Raw genomic sequence first — 18,647 nt, 5'->3', positions numbered from 1 at the left:
TAGGAATGTGTTCCAACCTGAATAAGCAGAACTACAACACAGAGTCCACAATTTATTTTATAAGCATGTTGAAAATGTATACAACCGATTTCTGTCTGAAAGCTCATTGTGGAGAGATTGTAATTGTGTGAAATGTAGATTCTAAGCTTTCCGACCATTGTATATTAGTATCTTTAAGAAGAATTGGAGATATACTATCAAACCTAATATATATTTATGATGTTTACATGTCATGTCTGCCACTCAGGGTCCCCTGCTCACCTGCCTCAAGACCTGCCCCCCGTTATCTGCCCTCCGTTCATTATCCCTCCATTACATACAATCCACTTTTTCACCCCACACTTGTAGCTTAATATCTCTGGCATATGTCATACTGATGCACCAACATGATGGCATATATTCAGCACAGACCTTTGCTAAAGGCCTTCACAACTCATACAGACTCCAGGGCTGCTTCTACCTACCTCCTTTAACGGACATCCTCAACATAGCCCACCTTATCATCTGGATTTGGGTTTGAATTTGAACTTGGATCCTCAAGAAGCACAAGATAAGTGCAGAAAATGAACTGTTCCAAAGATACATATACACACTGTAACTTTAAGGCTCAATATTATTCATTAGGTAGGAGAAAACACACACTGCATTTCTCACAGTAAAAGTGAATAAATAACTAATAGCTTTATGAGTAATTAACAGAGTAGCAGCTAATGCTAAATCATTCCCCACGTCCCCCTGCCAAGAAGTTTCTTGATCACTTCTTAATTTCATACACTAAACACATCTGCTCAGCTCAGGGTGAAAAGCTTCATAATAAATACTGCCATCAAATAAAAAAAACCTTGACACAATCAGAGGAATTTTGACAAACATGCTACCTACTACTGCATTATAGTTTCGATTGTCAACAGGTCAAAAAAAAAAAAGTCATATGTTCACATCCTGTTCACAAAAGAAACAGTAAAATGAGGCTCTGAAAGCTCAGAGGAAATGTTGTGTGCCAGCACGCTAAGCTAAATTGAGTTTGGTCCAGCAGTGGCTAAAGCTCTTTTCAAAGTGTCTTTTGGTCCTTTATGGAACGAATCTTTAACAAAGTGAACCTGATTCTTGTAATGACCCCCCACCCAAATCACACCTATAGTGGTCCTGACCAATGAAGAAGGGTTAAAATTGGGCAAAAGTATGCAGAGCAACATTTATAATTACAGATTACACCTGTGTGTTCAGTGAAGCTTTTATATATATATATATATATATATATATATATATATATATATATATATATATATATATATATATAAAAGCTTATATATATAGCTGGAACAACTTCAGGTTCAAATTTTTTTTGATGTTTTAGTTAAATACTGTGAAGTCCAGTTAAGACATTCACATCCTAGTTTAAGACAAGTCTGAGACAATAGAAAGAGCCTTATCTGAGTTAATCTCTACATTGCAGTAACCCGAAGTCTGGGTTGTGTGTCCTCTGGATCATGTTGTTCAAACATTTATTCTTATTCTTGTTGTCAGTGCACTGTTGACAGCAACATACAAATGATCATTATGAGCCTTTCTGGAAGTATATATATATATAGGTAGCATGTTCAAGAAGTATATTTATATATATATATATATATATATATATATATATATATATATATATATATATATATATATATTCGCACGGTGGCGCAGCAGGTAGTGTGTCGCAGTCACACAGTTCCATTCCCGCTCCGGGTGACTGTCTGTAAGGAGTTGGTGTGTTCTCCCTGTGTCTGTGTGGGTTTCCTCCGGGTGCTCCGGTTTCCTCCCATGGTCCAAAAACACACGTTGGTAGGTGGATTGGTGACTCCAAAGTGTCCGTGAGTGTGTGTGTGTGTCTGTGTTGCCCTGTGAAGGACTGGCACCCCCTCCAGGGTGTATTCCCTGCCTTGCACCCAATGATTCCAGGTAGGATCTGGACCCACTGCGACCATGAATTGGATAAGCGGTTACAGATAATGAATGAATATATATTCTCATAAATTTCTAAATTTTTATTATTAATAACATTAGTTATAATAATACATTATTTTGTACCAATTTTGTACTTGTCAGAAAACGCACACACAGATAGCTTCTCTGTAACTTAAGACGTTTTATGTGAAATACTAAATAAGCATAACTATTGCCACACGGAGCTTAAGTGGACTGGAGCGGACCCTGGGTGTTTTGAGGGCCCAGCTCTGCTTGCACACATCTGAGCCCTCACAGAGGCCTGAGCTCTGAAGGATTCCTGAGCAGATACTTGCTGCTGTGGAAAATAGCTGTGCTGCTTGTAATTTGATCTGGATTAAAAGCAGCCTGCTGCAGACAGTAGCACTTGGTCAGTGCGGTCATCTGCTCAGAGTCAGTTAAAGTAGAGAAGAGGAAACTTTTCTTCAGAAACTCATTAAATGGTGCTCAGCTCTGGTGTCTGACCACAGATAATTTACACCCTATCAAAGTAGGCAGCCATGAATTAAGTCTGTAATTAAGTGTTTATTACAGATTGAGTAAATAATTCACAGTATTATAATATTATATATTTTGCTGCATAATATATTGTGGCCTCGGCTAAGATTTTGGGGGTCTGGGCTTATCAGGACTAATGACAGACACCCCATTTGCATTGCAAATATAAATTTTTATTTATATATATATATATGAAAAGTTTATAAATTTTTTATTGTGCTATATTATAGAAAAATTAATCAAAACTACTGAACAACACTTTACAATTACTTGTAACAACACTTTATCATCAATTAAAAAGAAAATGTATGTTCTTTCCTTTTCTCTTTGAAAAACTGCTTGAATAAACAGTGGAAGGCATCATGGAAAGTTGGTGTTTCCTGTCATGCAGCTTAATGGAGAGATGGAATGTTGCTGAGGTTACTGCTTTCATCATCAGACACTCACGACCCTGAACAAGCTCAGGCTTGAAGCAATATTTGATAACCTCAGACAATTCTCTACCACAGGCTGAGGAGTGGTGCCAGTATATTTCGATGTAAACAAATAACAGCAAATGTTATAGCATCACTGCCACACCGCCTACCCCCCCCCCCCCCCACCCCCACCAATAATTAACTGCAAAGTAAACAAAACACATTTTTTTAAGAGTGTAGACAATTATGCAGCAACAACTGAACTGACCAGTGTGTCATTGTATTTCCTGTGTCCATACTTCCTCTTTATTTATTTAGTATTCATTTTCAGTCTTGGTGGTAATAACGTTTTCCATACCTCTAAAGTTCAGTTGGAGAAGGAGGAAGCAGTTTTTCAGAAGGTACAAAATCAGTGTTTCTGATATATGAATGTATATTGATACAGGGTTACAGAATTATAGATGTTGTGGATGATGAGAAAAACATTAAAATAACGATTTAGGATAAAGAGTCTTTCAGCGCGAGCTCTAGCCACGGTGTCTCCAGCTGTGGTGAGAAATCTGTTTCAGCTGGTGGTCACTGGCTTCAGGGAGATTCATGGACACCTGCCAATTGTGTAAATGTGTACAGAAACAACACAGTTTCTGTCCTTCCTCCAACAGGACATGTCTGAAGCAGAAACACTGACACAGAGTGAGCTGTTCTGGCTTTCTGCCTGGTCTGTATGGGTCTCACTGTAGGTCTGGTTTTACGCAAGAGCTTATTGGAAACCTCTGAGAAACAACTGTGGGTGTGTGTGTGTGTGTGGGGTGGGGTGGGGGATGAAAGAGAGAGAGAAAGAGAAAGAGAGAGTGAAAGATAAAGAAAGAGCAAATTTGCATATTGTAACTAGTGATGAATTTTATTGATGTCCTTTCTCTGTTTACTATATACATACAATGTTCTCCAGCACTCCACTGTACTGTTCAATTACATATTACCATTATGATTTTTTAAAGGTTTTTAATGTACAACATTTAACTGAACATTCATGAGACTTCACTTTGACATTAATGCAACTAATCTCCATCTTCATATCTGCAGCACTGTGCAAGCTTCTGATGTCACAACACAAAATTAATAACATCTATGAAAAAGGAGGAAGCCCATGAACTTAATGCTGGTGTTTTTCTCAGGCTCTCAAATGTTTCATCGCTGAGTGAAATGCGAGATGAGGGAGAGTCGTGGCTTGTGGAATTTGGTATATTTATTTATAGCCTGCCGCTCTGGCTCCAGCTAACTGGGTAAATTAGGTCTTTCACCTCTGTTCAAATAAGGCATACTTCAGCATTCAAACCCTCCACAGCATGTTATATACTGACAGAGTGTGTGCACATTGTTTTTTCAGTAGTTTATTGTTTTCAGAAGATATTAAGGTAATAAATGTCAAGAATAAGACCTAGAGTCTTTGTGCCCATTTTTAGTAGCCATTCTGCCCTTGGAATTAAAACGGACTCTGAGAGTCTAACAAAAAATGATTCAAAAACATTATGCTATTAGATTAGTTAGAGCTCCCTTGGCTCTCTGTTAATTTGTGTGTTGAGCTGTTAGTGAGCAATGAGTAGTGGAGATTGGGGTGGAAACTCACAGTCACATATCCACAAAATGGAGAAGTCCCAGCTGGAGAAGCTTTTACACAAAAGCACAGTTTGCTTCAGGATTTGCTTGAAGACACACACACACACACACACACACACACACACACATACATCATACACACACTTATACACATCAGTTTTCCATGACCATTAATGACTAGGTAAGAGCAGGAAGCGTGAGAGAGCGACAGCAGCTGGGTCTGAGCTGTGGAAGGTCATTTGGGGAGATGCATTAGATCATTGAACACTGGCAGAGGGCAGACTTACTGCAGCCAGAACTACAGGAAACAGAGGCCTTCATGAGGGAGATATGTTTGTAACACACTGAAAATGGCACACAGAATGTGTGATTTTGCTGTGTGAGCACCAGACAACAGTTGAACACCAGATGATATTTACCCATTCACTCACTTTCTCTAACCACTTATCCAGTTGAGGGTCACGGTATGTCTGGAGCCTACACAGAATCATTGGGCCCAAGGCGGGAACACACTCTGGAGGGGGTACCAGTCCTCCATAAGATGACACACAGTCACACCTACGGACACTTTTGAGTCATCAATCCACCTACCAGCCTGTTTTTGGACCGTGGGAGGAAGCCCACACAGACACAGGGAGAACACACCAAACTCCTCACAGACAGTCACCCGGAGAGGGACTCAAACATACAACCACAGGCCCAGACTAGAACCCCCTGGAGCTGTGTGAAAGCATATTTTGTTAGCACCAAATACTATCAGTTCTTGTTGTTCATCTAACACTTTACCTAAGCTAACATCTGCTGTTCAAAGGAAAATGCAACTTGGCAAGCTTAGAATGTAAGCTGTGGTTTCCATCAGGGTGGTTTCCAGGGCTTATGTGATAGTGCCTTGTCCTTGCATAGTAGTATCCGGTAGTTGTTGAGCACTTGATAGTATCTGAATAAAAAAAAAAAATAGGGCACATCTTCCAGAGACTCCTAGGGGGATATGACTGAGCCTGAAAATACAATGTATTTTTTTAAGTTGTTCCTTCAGCATGAGAAGATAAGATCTTTGTATTCAGTCAAAGATCAAATGAGTTTCTTCATAACCAGGAGCTCAGTTTGCATCGTCCGTTATGGCTCCATCACTCCATCACAAAAAAATGTGGGAAAAATGGAGGGAGGACACTGTCTTTTTCTCTAGAGTAAAGTGGCATTACGAACGGAGGAGTCCTCTGAGACCCTAAACGTTGACCTAGTAAGTGTGTGGGGGTGATATCTCCAACTGAAAGAGGAGCACCTGAGTGAAGAATTGTTACAAGTATATAGGTTATGGAGGACATGAATTTCTTGGCGCACTGAGACTGGTGTGTGATGCCCCCTCGTGGTCAGAAATTCATATATCATCATTGGTGGTTGAGTGTACATGAATATTAGAATTAAGTGGGAGAAGAAAAATCAGATTTCTGATTTAACACAGCGCCACCTCCTGTTCGGAGGGAATAAATTGCCTAAACTGGTTTTGCTTGGTCTGGGGAGAGGAGGGTGCTGTTTTTTTCTGTAAATAAATTTGATTTAATTACTGTCACATTATGGCGGCTGTGTGAGCTTATTATAATGAGTTTATTTTTTCCCCTTGCTTTATTTGTGTATTAAGATTTTTTTTTAGCTATAATGCTGCAATTTAGCCACAGCTAGCTACATATTAACACTTGTTTGTTAGACTTGTTTGGTGGCAGTAACCTGGTATTTCTGAAATTATATAGAGCCCTGAGCAGGGCCAACTAACCTTGACTTTAGTTTCAGGGGCATATATTGTGTCATAGATCGAAACATCATGCTGTCCTCTGCCTTTGTTCACAAGTTGTTTCTATAACTGGCCTAGCATAGCTGCTAATCTGTGCCTAGGGCCTTGAGTTTACGTTAAAGCAGTAGTGTGTAGGTCCAAGTAAGTAGAAAAATGAAAAACTTGTTTCTGCATCACAGTTTAAACTAACCTTAACTCAGTTGTGTTTGCCCCCAGAGATCAGTCATTAGCTCAGATGACATCTCTTAAAAAACTTTCCTTAGACCCACAGGTCTTAATTTCACAGAGACAGAGTACCAAAATAAAGTTTTTATTGAAGTGCTGAAGGGTCACACAATTCTTGAACAGAGGAGATTCACACCAGACGTAACAGAGAGCTCAGGAGGAGTATTACAACATAAATGTAAAAACAAAGAGCCTTCCTTGGTAACACTGCACTACAGAGATAAAGGCAGACGCGGCATAGTGTGATGTCACTTCCTTTTTTGAAGTTCCCTCATCAGGGCATCCAGCTGTTGAAGCAAGCAGATAAACAATAGGTCCACTGATATACAACAGGAATCAAAGGATATTTAACTCTGCTGTGTTTCTCTGGAGGTTGTGTAATGTGTGTTTTGGGTCAAAACCAGAAACAACACTAAGAGAATACATCAAGCTGAAAACACAGAGCAAAAAAATGCCTCAAGTAAAACATTAAAGATTACGCCTCCTTTAAAATAAACATGAGATGAAGAAATAAAAAGTGAGTTCTCACCAGGATGCTCTTCAGGACGTTGGTCCTCAGGGGTCTCAGATAGCTGCATTCTCCTGCTTCACACAGTTTAATCTCCCCTGACATCTGACCAAACACAGAGAGATCATGAATTACACTAACTGGCTACTTTTTTAAAAAAAACCTTCTAATTCCACTCATTGGCCACTCTATCAGAAACACCTGCCGTTAAGATTCACCCTCTGACCACTTTATGCGAAACACCCCTTCTACCTCCACTCACTGGCCACTTTATCCGAAACCCCTTCACAGTCACTGTGTGTTTACAGTTAAGGTCAAAGTCTGACCAAAGGACAGCAATTATGGTTCTGTTTCTCAGTGTGGTCCGGAAGTCTCTGGCTTTTACTTGTGAATTTTGGATTAGGTTGGTGTTTATTTAATATGTAAGTAAACATAAACCCTGACATTTTTATTCAGCAGTGTCTCACTGTAAGTATTTGTCCAGGTGCTCATCCGTAGTCTGTAACCACAGTAAGATAAACGCTTTATTAACAGTGAGTCCCGCCTGAAATTCAGAGATCATCCACTGATGACAACTCCAGGCGAAAGTACAGTTACAAATAAGAGGAACGCTAACCAGCATCCGAAAACAAAGCTGATTTTTTTTTTTTATCTAAACAAACATCACTCACAATCCCCAGAAACTAATACAATTTTGCTTTTCAGAGTTTACTGTGAAATAATAAAAGTTGAAATAACAATTTTTGCTCTGAGTGAATTCCAAACCCGTGATGCTGAGGTCAGTCCATTTTTCTAAGGAACAACAGCAGCTTATTTGATTTGTGTTTTATCATTGAGGGTTTCTTTTCTTCTGCTCCTTGTCCTTTCAGGCCCACAGTGCTGATCTGTTATTCTCACAGTGGACAGATGGACACAGACAGCAGTGAATGTGGTCAGAACTGAAGAGAGAGTGGAGCTGGTGCTCTTCTCTCTCAGAGACGGAAGCTGTTTGTTGTTTTTTTGATGGGGAGGGTCTTGAGGAGACCAGGTCTCACATGTTCCTTAGGATTCGGGCTAAACGGCTGGGGATGGAAGCGACGGAGTAACTGTGAGCTGTGTGGACGCCTGTGGTCACTGAATGGGGTTCAGACCCTAAGGAATTATTCAAGCTGCCTTACCTCTGAGGAGCTGTAGGAGTCGATCTCTCTCTTTCCTCCGGGATACCAGCCATGAGACCAGTGCTGAGAGACTGACAAATGCACCCCCAAACACAGCACCAGAGAGACCACCAGCACCAATCTGCACACACACACCATCACTAAAGATGGAGAGAGTGAGAGAGAGAAAGAGAGATACTGGAAGAGTGAGGGAGAAAGTTTGATGGGGAGAGAGAAAGAGAGAGAGAGAGAGGGGTTAAATGAATAAATACTGCAGTGTTGTTTAACTGACACTAATCATGCTAATAATTAAAGTTAATGGGCATTCTGGGTGAGATTCAGGCACACTATGACACATTCAGGATGAAGTGCTTACAGGAGATGAATGAATGAATGAATTAATGAACAAACGAATGAATGGCTCCTGAAACATTTTCCCTCTGATTTGTGTGTTTTGCGGCAGCAGTATTTCTCTTCACAGATCAAGGATCATTCTAGAACACACACACAAACATACACACGCATACACATGTTCACACCATACAATCGAAGAAAGGAATCTACTCATCACACAGAGCTCCGTTGGGGTGAACTGAGCAAGGGGACAAGGGGCAACAGCGGGGAGGAAGGCTTTCATTTAACTGTTTTTAAATAAGTTATTTCCAACGTAATTTAAGATTCAATATTTATCTTTTTTACTAAAATATTTTAATGTCAGTGTACATTTCTCAGAGCCAGGAGATACAAGTTTTTAAATGCCCAAACAACAGCCAGACAACTTCCCTACGCTGTTAACCCTTTCATCATTTGTAAACACTCCTGCATTGTATACAGAGGAATAGGATTGAGACTTACAGCCGGAGGTGTTAACCTGTCAATCCGGTGGTCCTGTGCAGGTGGGTTTGATCAGGTGTAAGTGGTTGATTCTCAGAGAGCTGCAGGTCTGACAGAGCTTCCCTCCTGGTGCTTCAGGTTTTTATCTGTAGCCTTTTTGGGTTGGAGATGTGAAAGGTCGAAGTGAAGCTCAACACTTCTTCCCTGAATCCCTCCTCCTTATTTATAATGCACAACACACACACAACACGTGAGAAGCTCCTCTGGGATGGGATCTGAGTGCGTAACATACGTTCAATTCCAATTATCATCTTCAAACATTGCTCACTCCCATGAGACCTCTTGTCCTGACCTTTCACACACACACACACACTCACTAAGTGAATGACGTGTAGAGACGTGTGAATTTTAGCTGTGAGTCATTGATGGAAACATCCAAAAAGAGAATCTCTACCATAATTAAAACAATGACACTGAACAGCGCCCCCTGTGGAGAAGCTCCTACCTGAGATTGAATGAGTGAGTATGTAAACTTAATTGCCAAACGTTATCATTCATCTGCCTTTGAACGCATATGAACATCCCATTTCAATATATATTGTTTAATATAATGTTGGCCCAGCCTTTGCAGCTTCAACTCTTCTGGGAAGGCTTTCCACAAGGTTTAGGGGTGTGTTTATGGGAATTTTTGATACTGATACACTGAAGACACTGATATTGGATGAGAAGCCTGGCTCACAGTCTCCAAAATCTCTTGGTAAGCGGAGGCATTAAGAGTTCCTTTCATTGCAACTAAGGGGCCAAGCCCAGCTCCTTAAAAACTACCCCACACCATAATTTTACACTTGGCACAGAAAAGTACCATTCTCCTGGCAATTGTCAAACAAAGAAAACATGTCTCCACTCCTCTAGAGTCCATTGGTGATGTAATGCTGCATTAAAGTGGAGGTGGTTTTATCAGAAAAACATGTTTCCCACTAGGAGGCACCGCAGGAACATCCTCTGAAGTTGGAAGCTGAAGTAGGACACATCGAAAAACTCTGCTTTCAAATGGAGGTGAACATGACATCTTGAGAGTATCCATTTTATTGTTTTACCTTGCCAAACAACCACATGAACGCAACATGGCAATGGAAACCCATTCCATGGCGCTCTCTATGCACTGTTCTTTAACTGATCTGAAGGCCATATGAAGTTTAGTGTAGCAACTGACTCTGGAGAAAGTAGGCAACCTCTGTGTGCTATGTGCCTCAGGATTCTCTGACCCGGCACTGTTATTTTACGCATCCTACTACTTTATGGCTGAGTTGCTGTTGTTCCTAATTGCTTCCACTTTGTTATAATACCACTGAGAGTTTACTGTGGAATATTTAGTAGCGAGGAAGTTTCACGACTGGACTTGTTGTCCAGGTGGCATCCTATCACTGGAATTCACAGAGCTTCTGAGAGCGACTCATTATTTCACAAATGTTTGTAGATGCTGTCTCCATGCCTAGATGCTTGATTTTATGAACCTGTGGCTGTGGAAGTGAGTGGAACACCTGAATTCAATGATTAAATACTGTTGGCCATATAGAGTTTGCCAGTATTAATGTGTGATTAAGTATGTATGTAATGTGAGAATGAATGTATATATGAATGTTTGTGAGTGTGGGAGTATATATATTTATTAATTAATTTGTGTGTGTGTGCATTAGTGATTGTGTGAGTGAGGGGGGTCTCTAGGGAAATTCTTTGTCTAGTCCTGAATGAGGACCAAGTTCTTCCAGGGAGGACGTGCTCCCACAAACCAGACACCCTAGGAGCTCCCCATCATCTTGTGGGAACCCAGTAAACTTGCTGCTTCATATTGGTTTGCCCTCCTGCCAAGTGGACAGTTACTAATGGAGGTGGTGTGTTAGTGCACAAAAGACACAGCTGGCACCATAGTATTATTATTAATCTTACTGAAGCTAGTAAGTGAATGAAGGAGCATGGCCAGATGTGATCTCTGCTGAAGTGGACAGCTGTAGTTTTTGGAATGGTTTCGGGGTTCCTTGTGTAATTAATGTGTGAGGTGTCTCCCTCTGGTGGTCTGACCAGCACATCACCCTAATTAAACTCACCTCTCATTTCCTCTCTGCTGTAAGACCTTGGCTCTGTGGAGTGACCCCTCTGACCACTGTGAAGGACGCTGTGTGTGCTAATGTGTCTCAGATTAATTGCTGTGTGTGAGACACCGATCGAGTTCCTGTCTCTGTGTTTAAACACCACAGACACCTGTGTTTGATCTAATCTCCTGCTGCTGACACACACACACACACATATATATTACGTCAGGTGGAAACTGGAAGGATTTATTAGTTCTTTCCTCACTTAACTTTTTTCCTTAGAGGAATACTAGGTAAGATTTTTTTTTTCCTGGGGCTCCCCCTTATGTAATTACAGTGGGGGTGGAGAGGTGGTTTCCTCCCCTCCAAGATAAACAAGGTACATAATGTAGTTTCTGCAGTGCTGAACAACAACAGAAGCTCTATTACAGGTCAGTGAAGCATCACAATAATTTTGAAGCTGTAATTCCAAGATAAAACTATTATGTAGTGCTAATTTAAATCTGAGAAGCATTATATAAAAATGGCACCCACTTTATATAAAAAAGTCTCCCCTTAGACTGAGGAATCTCAGTGTTCTTCTTCTCAATTCTGTTACAATTTTAGTGTGATGCCTGTTGTGCTCTGGACCTTTGAAGCATAAAGTGCTTACAGAAGGTGAATAAATGAATGAATAAAGGGGCCATAGAATGGAGAGCTGTACTGAGCTGTGTAGGGGACATAGAAATGACCATCAACCTCCAACACTACCCAAGAGTGTGCAGTGGTCAGGCCCAGGGTGTGCCACTGGTTGGCACGGTGGTGCAGCAGGTAGTGTCGCAGTGACACAGCTCTAGTTAACTGGAGGTTGTGGGTTTAAGTCCGGCTCCAGGTGACTGTCTGTGAGGAGTTTGGTGTGTTTTCCAACACAACTCCAGGTGCTCCGGTTTCCTCCCATGGTCCAAAATCACATGTTGGTAGGTGGATTGGCGACTCAAAAGTGTCCATAGGTGTGAGTGTGTGTTGCCCTGTGAAGGACTGGCGCCCTCTCCAGGGTGTGTTCCTGCCTTGCGCCCAGTGATTCCGGGTAGGCTCCAGACACACCGTGGCGCTTACAGACAATGACCGTGTTGAACTGTTGACAGGGTCTAATTTCCTGTTACCAGGTCAAATTAACTTAGCTCACTACTGACAGCAACAGAATAAAGCTCCTCAGCACTTTCCCATTACAGCCTCATCAGCTCAGGAAATGTCTGAGACAAACCTCTCAGCACTGACAACAAGCAGAGTGACAGGCAGATTAACCTGTGGCACATGAACACAGGCAAAATACCCCCACAGAGTGGGGCATTAAATCCTTTTGAGAGTATCCTGACTAACTGTATGTGTAGATTTATACCTGGCATTTACATCTTCTGCCTATGCACAATAGGAATGAACTGTGCACAGTGAACCCCATTGCACATGTTTATAATATATATTCTATATATGAAAATAATCACAATATTCTATACAGGTTTATTATACAGGATGTGTCAAAAGTCACAGGACATTCTTTTATTTCTTTGATATGCTACATGACCACCTTCTCATTGAAAAAACATGCCCTTGATCCAATATGGCGGCTTTCAAGATGGCAGCCATGTTCTGAACATGGCTCACCCATTACTTGCTGGGGTATTCAGATAAAAGGTTCCCTGCAACTTTTGACTCACTCTGTATAATCTACTATGAATATTATGATTATATACAAACTTGCACTTTGAGATTTATATCATTATATTTTATATTATACAATTTTACTACTTACAACCCCAATTCCAATGAAGTTGGCACGTTGTGCAAAACATAATTTAAAACAGAATATGATTGCAAATCCTTTTCAACATTTACTCAATTGAATTCACTACAAAGACAAGATATTTAATGTTCAAACAGATAAACTTTATTTATTGTTTTTGCAAATATTCACTCATTTTGAATTTGAGGCCTGCAACATGTTCCAAAAGAGTTGGGACAGAGGCAAGTTTAACACTGTGTTACATCACCTTTCCTTTTAACAACACTCAATAAGCACTGGGGCCCTGAGGACATTAACTGTTGAAGCTTTGTAGGTGGAATTTCCCATTCTTGCTTGATGTACAACTTCAGTTGCTGAACAGTCCGTGGTCTCCATTGTCGTATTTTGCGCTTTATAACGTGCCACACATTTTCAAAGGGAGACAGGTCTGGACTGTAGGCAGGTCAGTCTAGTACCTGCACTCTTTTAATACAAAGCCACACTGTTGTAACATGTGCAGAATGTGGCTTGGCATCGTCTTGCTGAAAAGCAAGGATGTCCCTGAAAAAAGATGTTGCTTGGATGGTAGTATATGCTGCTCTAAAACCTGTATGTACCTTTCAGCATTAATTGTACCTTCACAGATGTGCCATGGACACCAGCACACCCCTATACCATCAGAGATGCTGGCTTTTGAACTTGTGCTGATAACAATCCAGACAATCCTTTTCCTCTTTGGCCCGGAGGACACGACATCCATGATTTCCAAAAACAATTTGAAATGTGGACTCGTCAGACCACAGGACACTTTCCCACTTTGCGTCATTCCATCTCAGATGAGCTCGGGCCCAGAGAAGCCGGTGGCGTTTCTGGGTGTTGTTGATATATGGCTTTCACTTTGCATGGTAGAGTTTTAACTTGCACTAGTAAATGGAGCGACGAACTGTGTTCACTGACAATGATTTTCTGAGGTGTTCCTGAGCCCATGTGGTAATATCCGTGATGTCAGTTTTTAATGCAGTGCCACCTGAGGGATCAAAGGTCACCGGCAATTAATGTTGGTTTTCGGCCTTGCTGCTTACTTGCAGAGATTTCCCCAGATTCTCTGAATCTTTTGATGATATTATGGACTGTAGATGATGAAATCCCTAAATTTCTTACAACTGTACGTTGAGAAACGTTGTTCTTAAACTGTTGGACCATGCTCCATCCTTGCTTGTGAACGACTGAGCCCTTGGGGGATGCTCCCTTTATACTCAATCATGACACTTCCCTGTTTCCAATTAACCTGTTCACCTGTGGAAACGGGTGTTTTCTGAGTATTCCTCACCTTTCCCAGTCTTTTGTTGACCCTGTCCCAAGTCTTTTGGAATGTGTTGCAGGCATCAAATTCAAAATGAGTGAATATTTGCAAAAACACAAAGTTTATCCGATTGAACATTAAATATCTTGTCTTTGTAGTGTGTTCACTATATATGCGCCAGTCCTTTGCAGGGCAACACACTCAAATTCACACCTAGGGTCACTTGAGTAGCCAATTCACCTACCAGCATGTGTTGTTTGAGAACACACCTAACTTGTCATAAACAGGCTCCTGGAGCTGGGCTCAAACCCACAATACCAGGACACTGGAGCCTTGTGACAGCGACACTACCTGTGGTGCCACCATACAACCCCAAATATATATAATTATTATAATGTCATAGACATTTACATTGGATTTGATATTTATTGCACATTCTGGCTCCTATACTCTTTGCACAATGCTACTATATGCACATCTGGTTGATGTTTCACACTTGTATCTATAAGCTCAAACCCCAGACCCATAAACCCAAACCTCAATCCCAGACCCCTAAACACTATCCCAGACAATACCAAACCCACAGACCCATAAACCTAAAACCATAGATACAAACAAGAACCACAAACAAAAACCCAGAAACCTTAAGCCTGGACTCAGACCCACAGAAACAAACCCAGATCCCCAACACATAAACCACAAATCCAAACCTAAGGCCCAATAAAACCAAACCCGGACCCAGACCAGACACACCGTGCTAAAATCTCAAGCACTTTTTATTGGGTTTGAACAGTTGCGTAGAAAGGCCATTTGGCTTTATATAATTATATATCATTTTATAATATATATATAATTATATACATATATATTCAAATTCTGAAAAACAAAAACACTAGAAATACAAACAGATGAAAATTTAAAAAACAATTTTAAGACATTATTGAATTAAAAAAAAAATAATAACAATAAAAACAAAACACTACAAGTTGAGAATGGTCCCGGAATGGTTTCCTAAAGGTTAGCTAACGAAGGAGTAAGAGCACGCAGCAGAGTTGGGGGTGGGGACATATAAATAACATGGTTATGTACACAGGATGATGCATAAACAGGAATTATATATAAGGGCTGTCCTTTTAAAAAAATTTAAATGTCGGGAGAACGGGGAATTGGGGAGACGAGTCCTGGGAACTGAGAAAGCACCACACTGGAAAAGACAGTGACAGGAACGGATGCTTCACAGGACATCGGATTTCTCTCTCGCCGCAGCGGAAGCTTCCAGGGTGAACAGGGGATTTTGGGAGTGGTTCTGTAGATGTGAACACGTGTGAATGTGCCTCTGAGAACTGGGACCAGTGGAATGGAGGCTGTAAACAGTCGAACAGCGGCGGGTTAAACAGTGAAACAATGAGGCACTTGCTCCAGACTGTGGTTGTGGGCCACTGGGCGGGCACCACCTGTTTTGTGTTTGGGGTGGAGGGGTAATAATAAAATGATATATCAGTCACTGTCAAAGGAAAGAGTTTATCTCCAAAACAGTAAGATTACGGGAGAAGGACAAAATCTTCTTAACTTACCTAAATGGAAGTAAATTAAAAAAAGATTTTGTTCCAAAAAATTTGAGCATTTCTATTGGTCACGTCATCAAGAAAATTACCCACAAAGTGAAAGACAGCTGCTTTGTTCAAATGATTAAGTAAAAATGGACATAAATGAATATAGAGGCGACTATATATAGAGCTTGCTACAAGTGGCTGTGTGGGGAATGGGACAGTCCCTAGAGAATGTTGTTGGCACAGTGTTTTACATTTAAGGGTGTGGTAAGGGATCAATGGTCTTGCATACAGATAGAGTTCAGAAAATTCTAGTTAGTAAAATTATTTAAAAAAAAAAAAACAAAAAAAAAAACCTTTTGCCTTTAAACACAAATGGAGCCCTGTGTTTGGAAGAAAAAAAGAAAGAAAAAAAAATCTAATCACATTGACCACCAACATGGAGTGACCAAATCTGTCTCCAAGACATTTACAATGTTACACCACCTCATTCATCAGTAACATGCAAATTCTGCATCGTTTAATGTCTGTGGGGTTTTTAAATACAGCGCTAATATCAAGCATTCACTGACCACTAATCTGAAGAGGTCAGAGATTGGCCACAGTGCTTCTAATTTTAAACTTGTCTGGTTATTGGGCACTACTGTGTACAACATTCTATCTGTGTACAATCAAATACACACACCTGAGATACCACCACGTTCCCGGCGTCTCAGCACTGGACAAACATTTGGTGTGACCTAAACCTACAGTTGTTCCCTCCGGAGCTTCAGCTTCTTCCATTACCTCGTAGCCTTGGGCCGAGTCGCAAACAAACAGGTAAACGAGTAAACAAGTAAACGAGCAAACAATGACTGGTGTCCAAGTGGAGGAGAGGGGAGGGGAGGCAGCTTTGAGTGGCTCAGTGAACTGTCAAAAGGCTACTGAAGCCCAACTAATTATTAGCATTAAACTGATGGGATTGTTCTGACTTTAGATTTGTACAGTGATTTCTTTGCCTTCAGAGGCTCCAGGTCTGTGGCTGGACTTGTGTTGATGTGCATCAGCATGGCTGTTTTTTTTTTCTGAAATAAATCTGAATGTGTCCAGGCCTGCAGCGTATAGACATTGCAGTGAAAGATTGAGGTTCCTTGGCTAACTGGTTAGCCTTGAGTGTCAAGACCCCCTCTGGTGTACATCCTCCAAGATTAGTTTTGACCACGGGGTAATGACGCAAACAGCATCTCATCCACCGCAAAAAACAAACACAGAAGCAATCTTCTGAGCTCTGCTCATTTGCTTCTTCTTCTCCAGAACTCAAACTGTGCTAGCACATCATGGAGGTCAGTGATCAGAGGATGCAGTTTTACCAGACAGACAGCAGGCGCACACTGGTATTGGTTCTTCAGATCTAAGGCCTCCAACAAGGATCACAGGCAGAAAAAAAAAGTCCCTCCACTACAAAGTGCTGCGGTTCCATGGGGCAAGGGTGGGGTAGGGGGGTGCTGGCAGATGGTCTCTGATCAACGGACCCTCCATCCAAAATACAACAAAATAAAACAAGTTCTAATGAGTTGCTTATATGTTTAAGTAAGAATGTGTGAGTGTTTGTGTGTGCGTGCTGTTGCTTAGATGCCCATCAAGCCTGCACACGAAAACATGGCTGCAAGCAACAGCAAAACAGCATTTAGCGGTCAAAAAGTGTCCGTCACTCAACCGCAGAATGAGAGGAAGGTCAAGTCCTAAACACGCAGAAGAAACCCCACGATTCATGGTCCACTCAAACCCCAACCTGGGCTCATGGAGATTTCCATGTGCGAACCAGAGCAGAAAGTCACTCTAAAATGGCAGCCAGAGCTGCGGCTGAAATAATAAAAGGGACATGTGTATTTACATCTGGAGAGGCAAAGGATGAGGGGCTTATTAACAAGAACCATAGTACAAAATACTCAAGAAGGCATCTCTGACTTGTTTTCCTTTGTCCTTGTCTGAACAAAAACAAATCTCTTCTCTCATCCTCTTCGGACCCATTGGTTCTGTTCCCTTTTCCATGATCACATTTGAAGCATCTCCCACTGCTGTGCTGTGTTTGTGTGTGTATTTCTTATTTATTTTAGAGAGAGAGAGAGAGAGAGAGAGAGAAAGAAAGAAAGAGAGAGAGAGACATCTGCCACTCAGTAGGGTCACGACTCCATAGGATCCCTACTTGAAGTTGGCGTAGTCAGAGAAGGCATCGATGTATTCCTGGACCACTTTGTAGCAGAATTCATACTGCTCCTGCAAAAAGATGACACAGACAGTAGTCTTCAGTCCTCAGGGTGTGAGGGAAGGATAATGGGATGCATTACTAAACATAATTTAATATTAGGGTATTTCAGCAGGAATAGTCACCTCTATTCTATTGAACAGTTTTACGTTTTGTGGAACGACTGGCCTTTACCCCAAATCACAGACCAGTCTATCCCTATCCTGCCGTGGCTAGTCAGTGTTTGTACGTGTGCTCACCAGTGTCTGCACCATATGGGGTCTCTGCAGTCGGAGACTCTTCACTGTCTGAAAGACGTCCAGAATGCCCTCCGCTTTAACCCGCTCCAGAACTGTACTCAGAGCACAAAACGTCCCTGTGCGACCTGCCCCCGCGCTGCAACACACACAAACACACACTTAGAGGTAAATATACAAAAACAGAGTGTTTATTAATTTCTTGCCAGATTTTTCTACATGTTTATGTCCCGCTCTCGCGGTCACTGGACTGGTTAACCGCCTGCTCCCACGCAGGACACTGGGATTTAGTCCTGCGCTGCAAGATATTGTTCCAAGGTCCGTGAGTGCCACAGGACTACAGACCTCGACTCTCCACATTAAAAGACTTGTCAAAAGATTCCTTTCACAGGCCCACGGTGCTCTTTCCATTTGGACGGATGCATAGAATGAGCTGAGAATGAAGGAGT

At 41.4% G+C, this 18,647-nt stretch overlaps 2 protein-coding genes across 3 annotated transcripts in view; both read right to left on the bottom strand.

The window, feature by feature from the left end:
* Positions 1-6,785: 6,785 nt before the first annotated feature.
* Positions 6,786-8,340, bottom strand: gnrh2 (gonadotropin-releasing hormone 2). The gene is made up of 3 exons (XM_066645702.1): positions 8,203-8,340; positions 7,067-7,150; positions 6,786-6,824 (listed from the first exon to the last, which is right to left on the bottom strand). The coding sequence occupies exons 1-3, from the start codon at positions 8,338-8,340 to the stop codon at positions 6,786-6,788; spliced, it is 261 nt and encodes an 86-aa protein (XP_066501799.1).
* Positions 8,341-14,953: 6,613 nt separating this feature from the next.
* The window catches only part of ptpra (protein tyrosine phosphatase receptor type A), a 28,725-nt gene continuing 25,031 nt past the window's right edge, over positions 14,954-18,647 (bottom strand). For both annotated transcript variants that reach the window (XM_066645359.1, XM_066645360.1), the window contains exons 22-23: positions 18,202-18,337; positions 14,954-17,973 (exon numbers count right to left, since the gene is read on the bottom strand). In XM_066645359.1, coding sequence (XP_066501456.1) covers positions 17,899-17,973; positions 18,202-18,337 — 211 coding nt within the window. In that variant the 3' untranslated portion in view covers positions 14,954-17,898. The remainder of the gene's footprint in view (positions 17,974-18,201; positions 18,338-18,647) is intronic.

This window comes from Hoplias malabaricus, chromosome 15 (assembly GCF_029633855.1).
Source record: "Hoplias malabaricus isolate fHopMal1 chromosome 15, fHopMal1.hap1, whole genome shotgun sequence".
Lineage (NCBI taxonomy): Eukaryota > Metazoa > Chordata > Actinopteri > Characiformes > Erythrinidae > Hoplias > Hoplias malabaricus.
This window is presented reverse-complemented; position numbering and strand designations above follow the sequence as displayed.

Bases quoted from the DNA above. Each gene is read 5' to 3' on its own strand.
- gnrh2 (XM_066645702.1), bottom strand. From the start codon at position 8,340: ATGGTGTGTGTGTGCAGATTGGTGCTGGTGGTCTCTCTGGTGCTGTGT. The intron at 7,151-8,202 runs GTAAGGCAGCTT...GTGTTTGGTCAG, and splicing joins ACTCCTACAGCTCCTCAGAG to ATGTCAGGGGAGATTAAACT. The intron at 6,825-7,066 runs GTGAGAACTCAC...TTGCTTCAACAG, and splicing joins ACGTCCTGAAGAGCATCCTG to CTGGATGCCCTGATGAGGGA.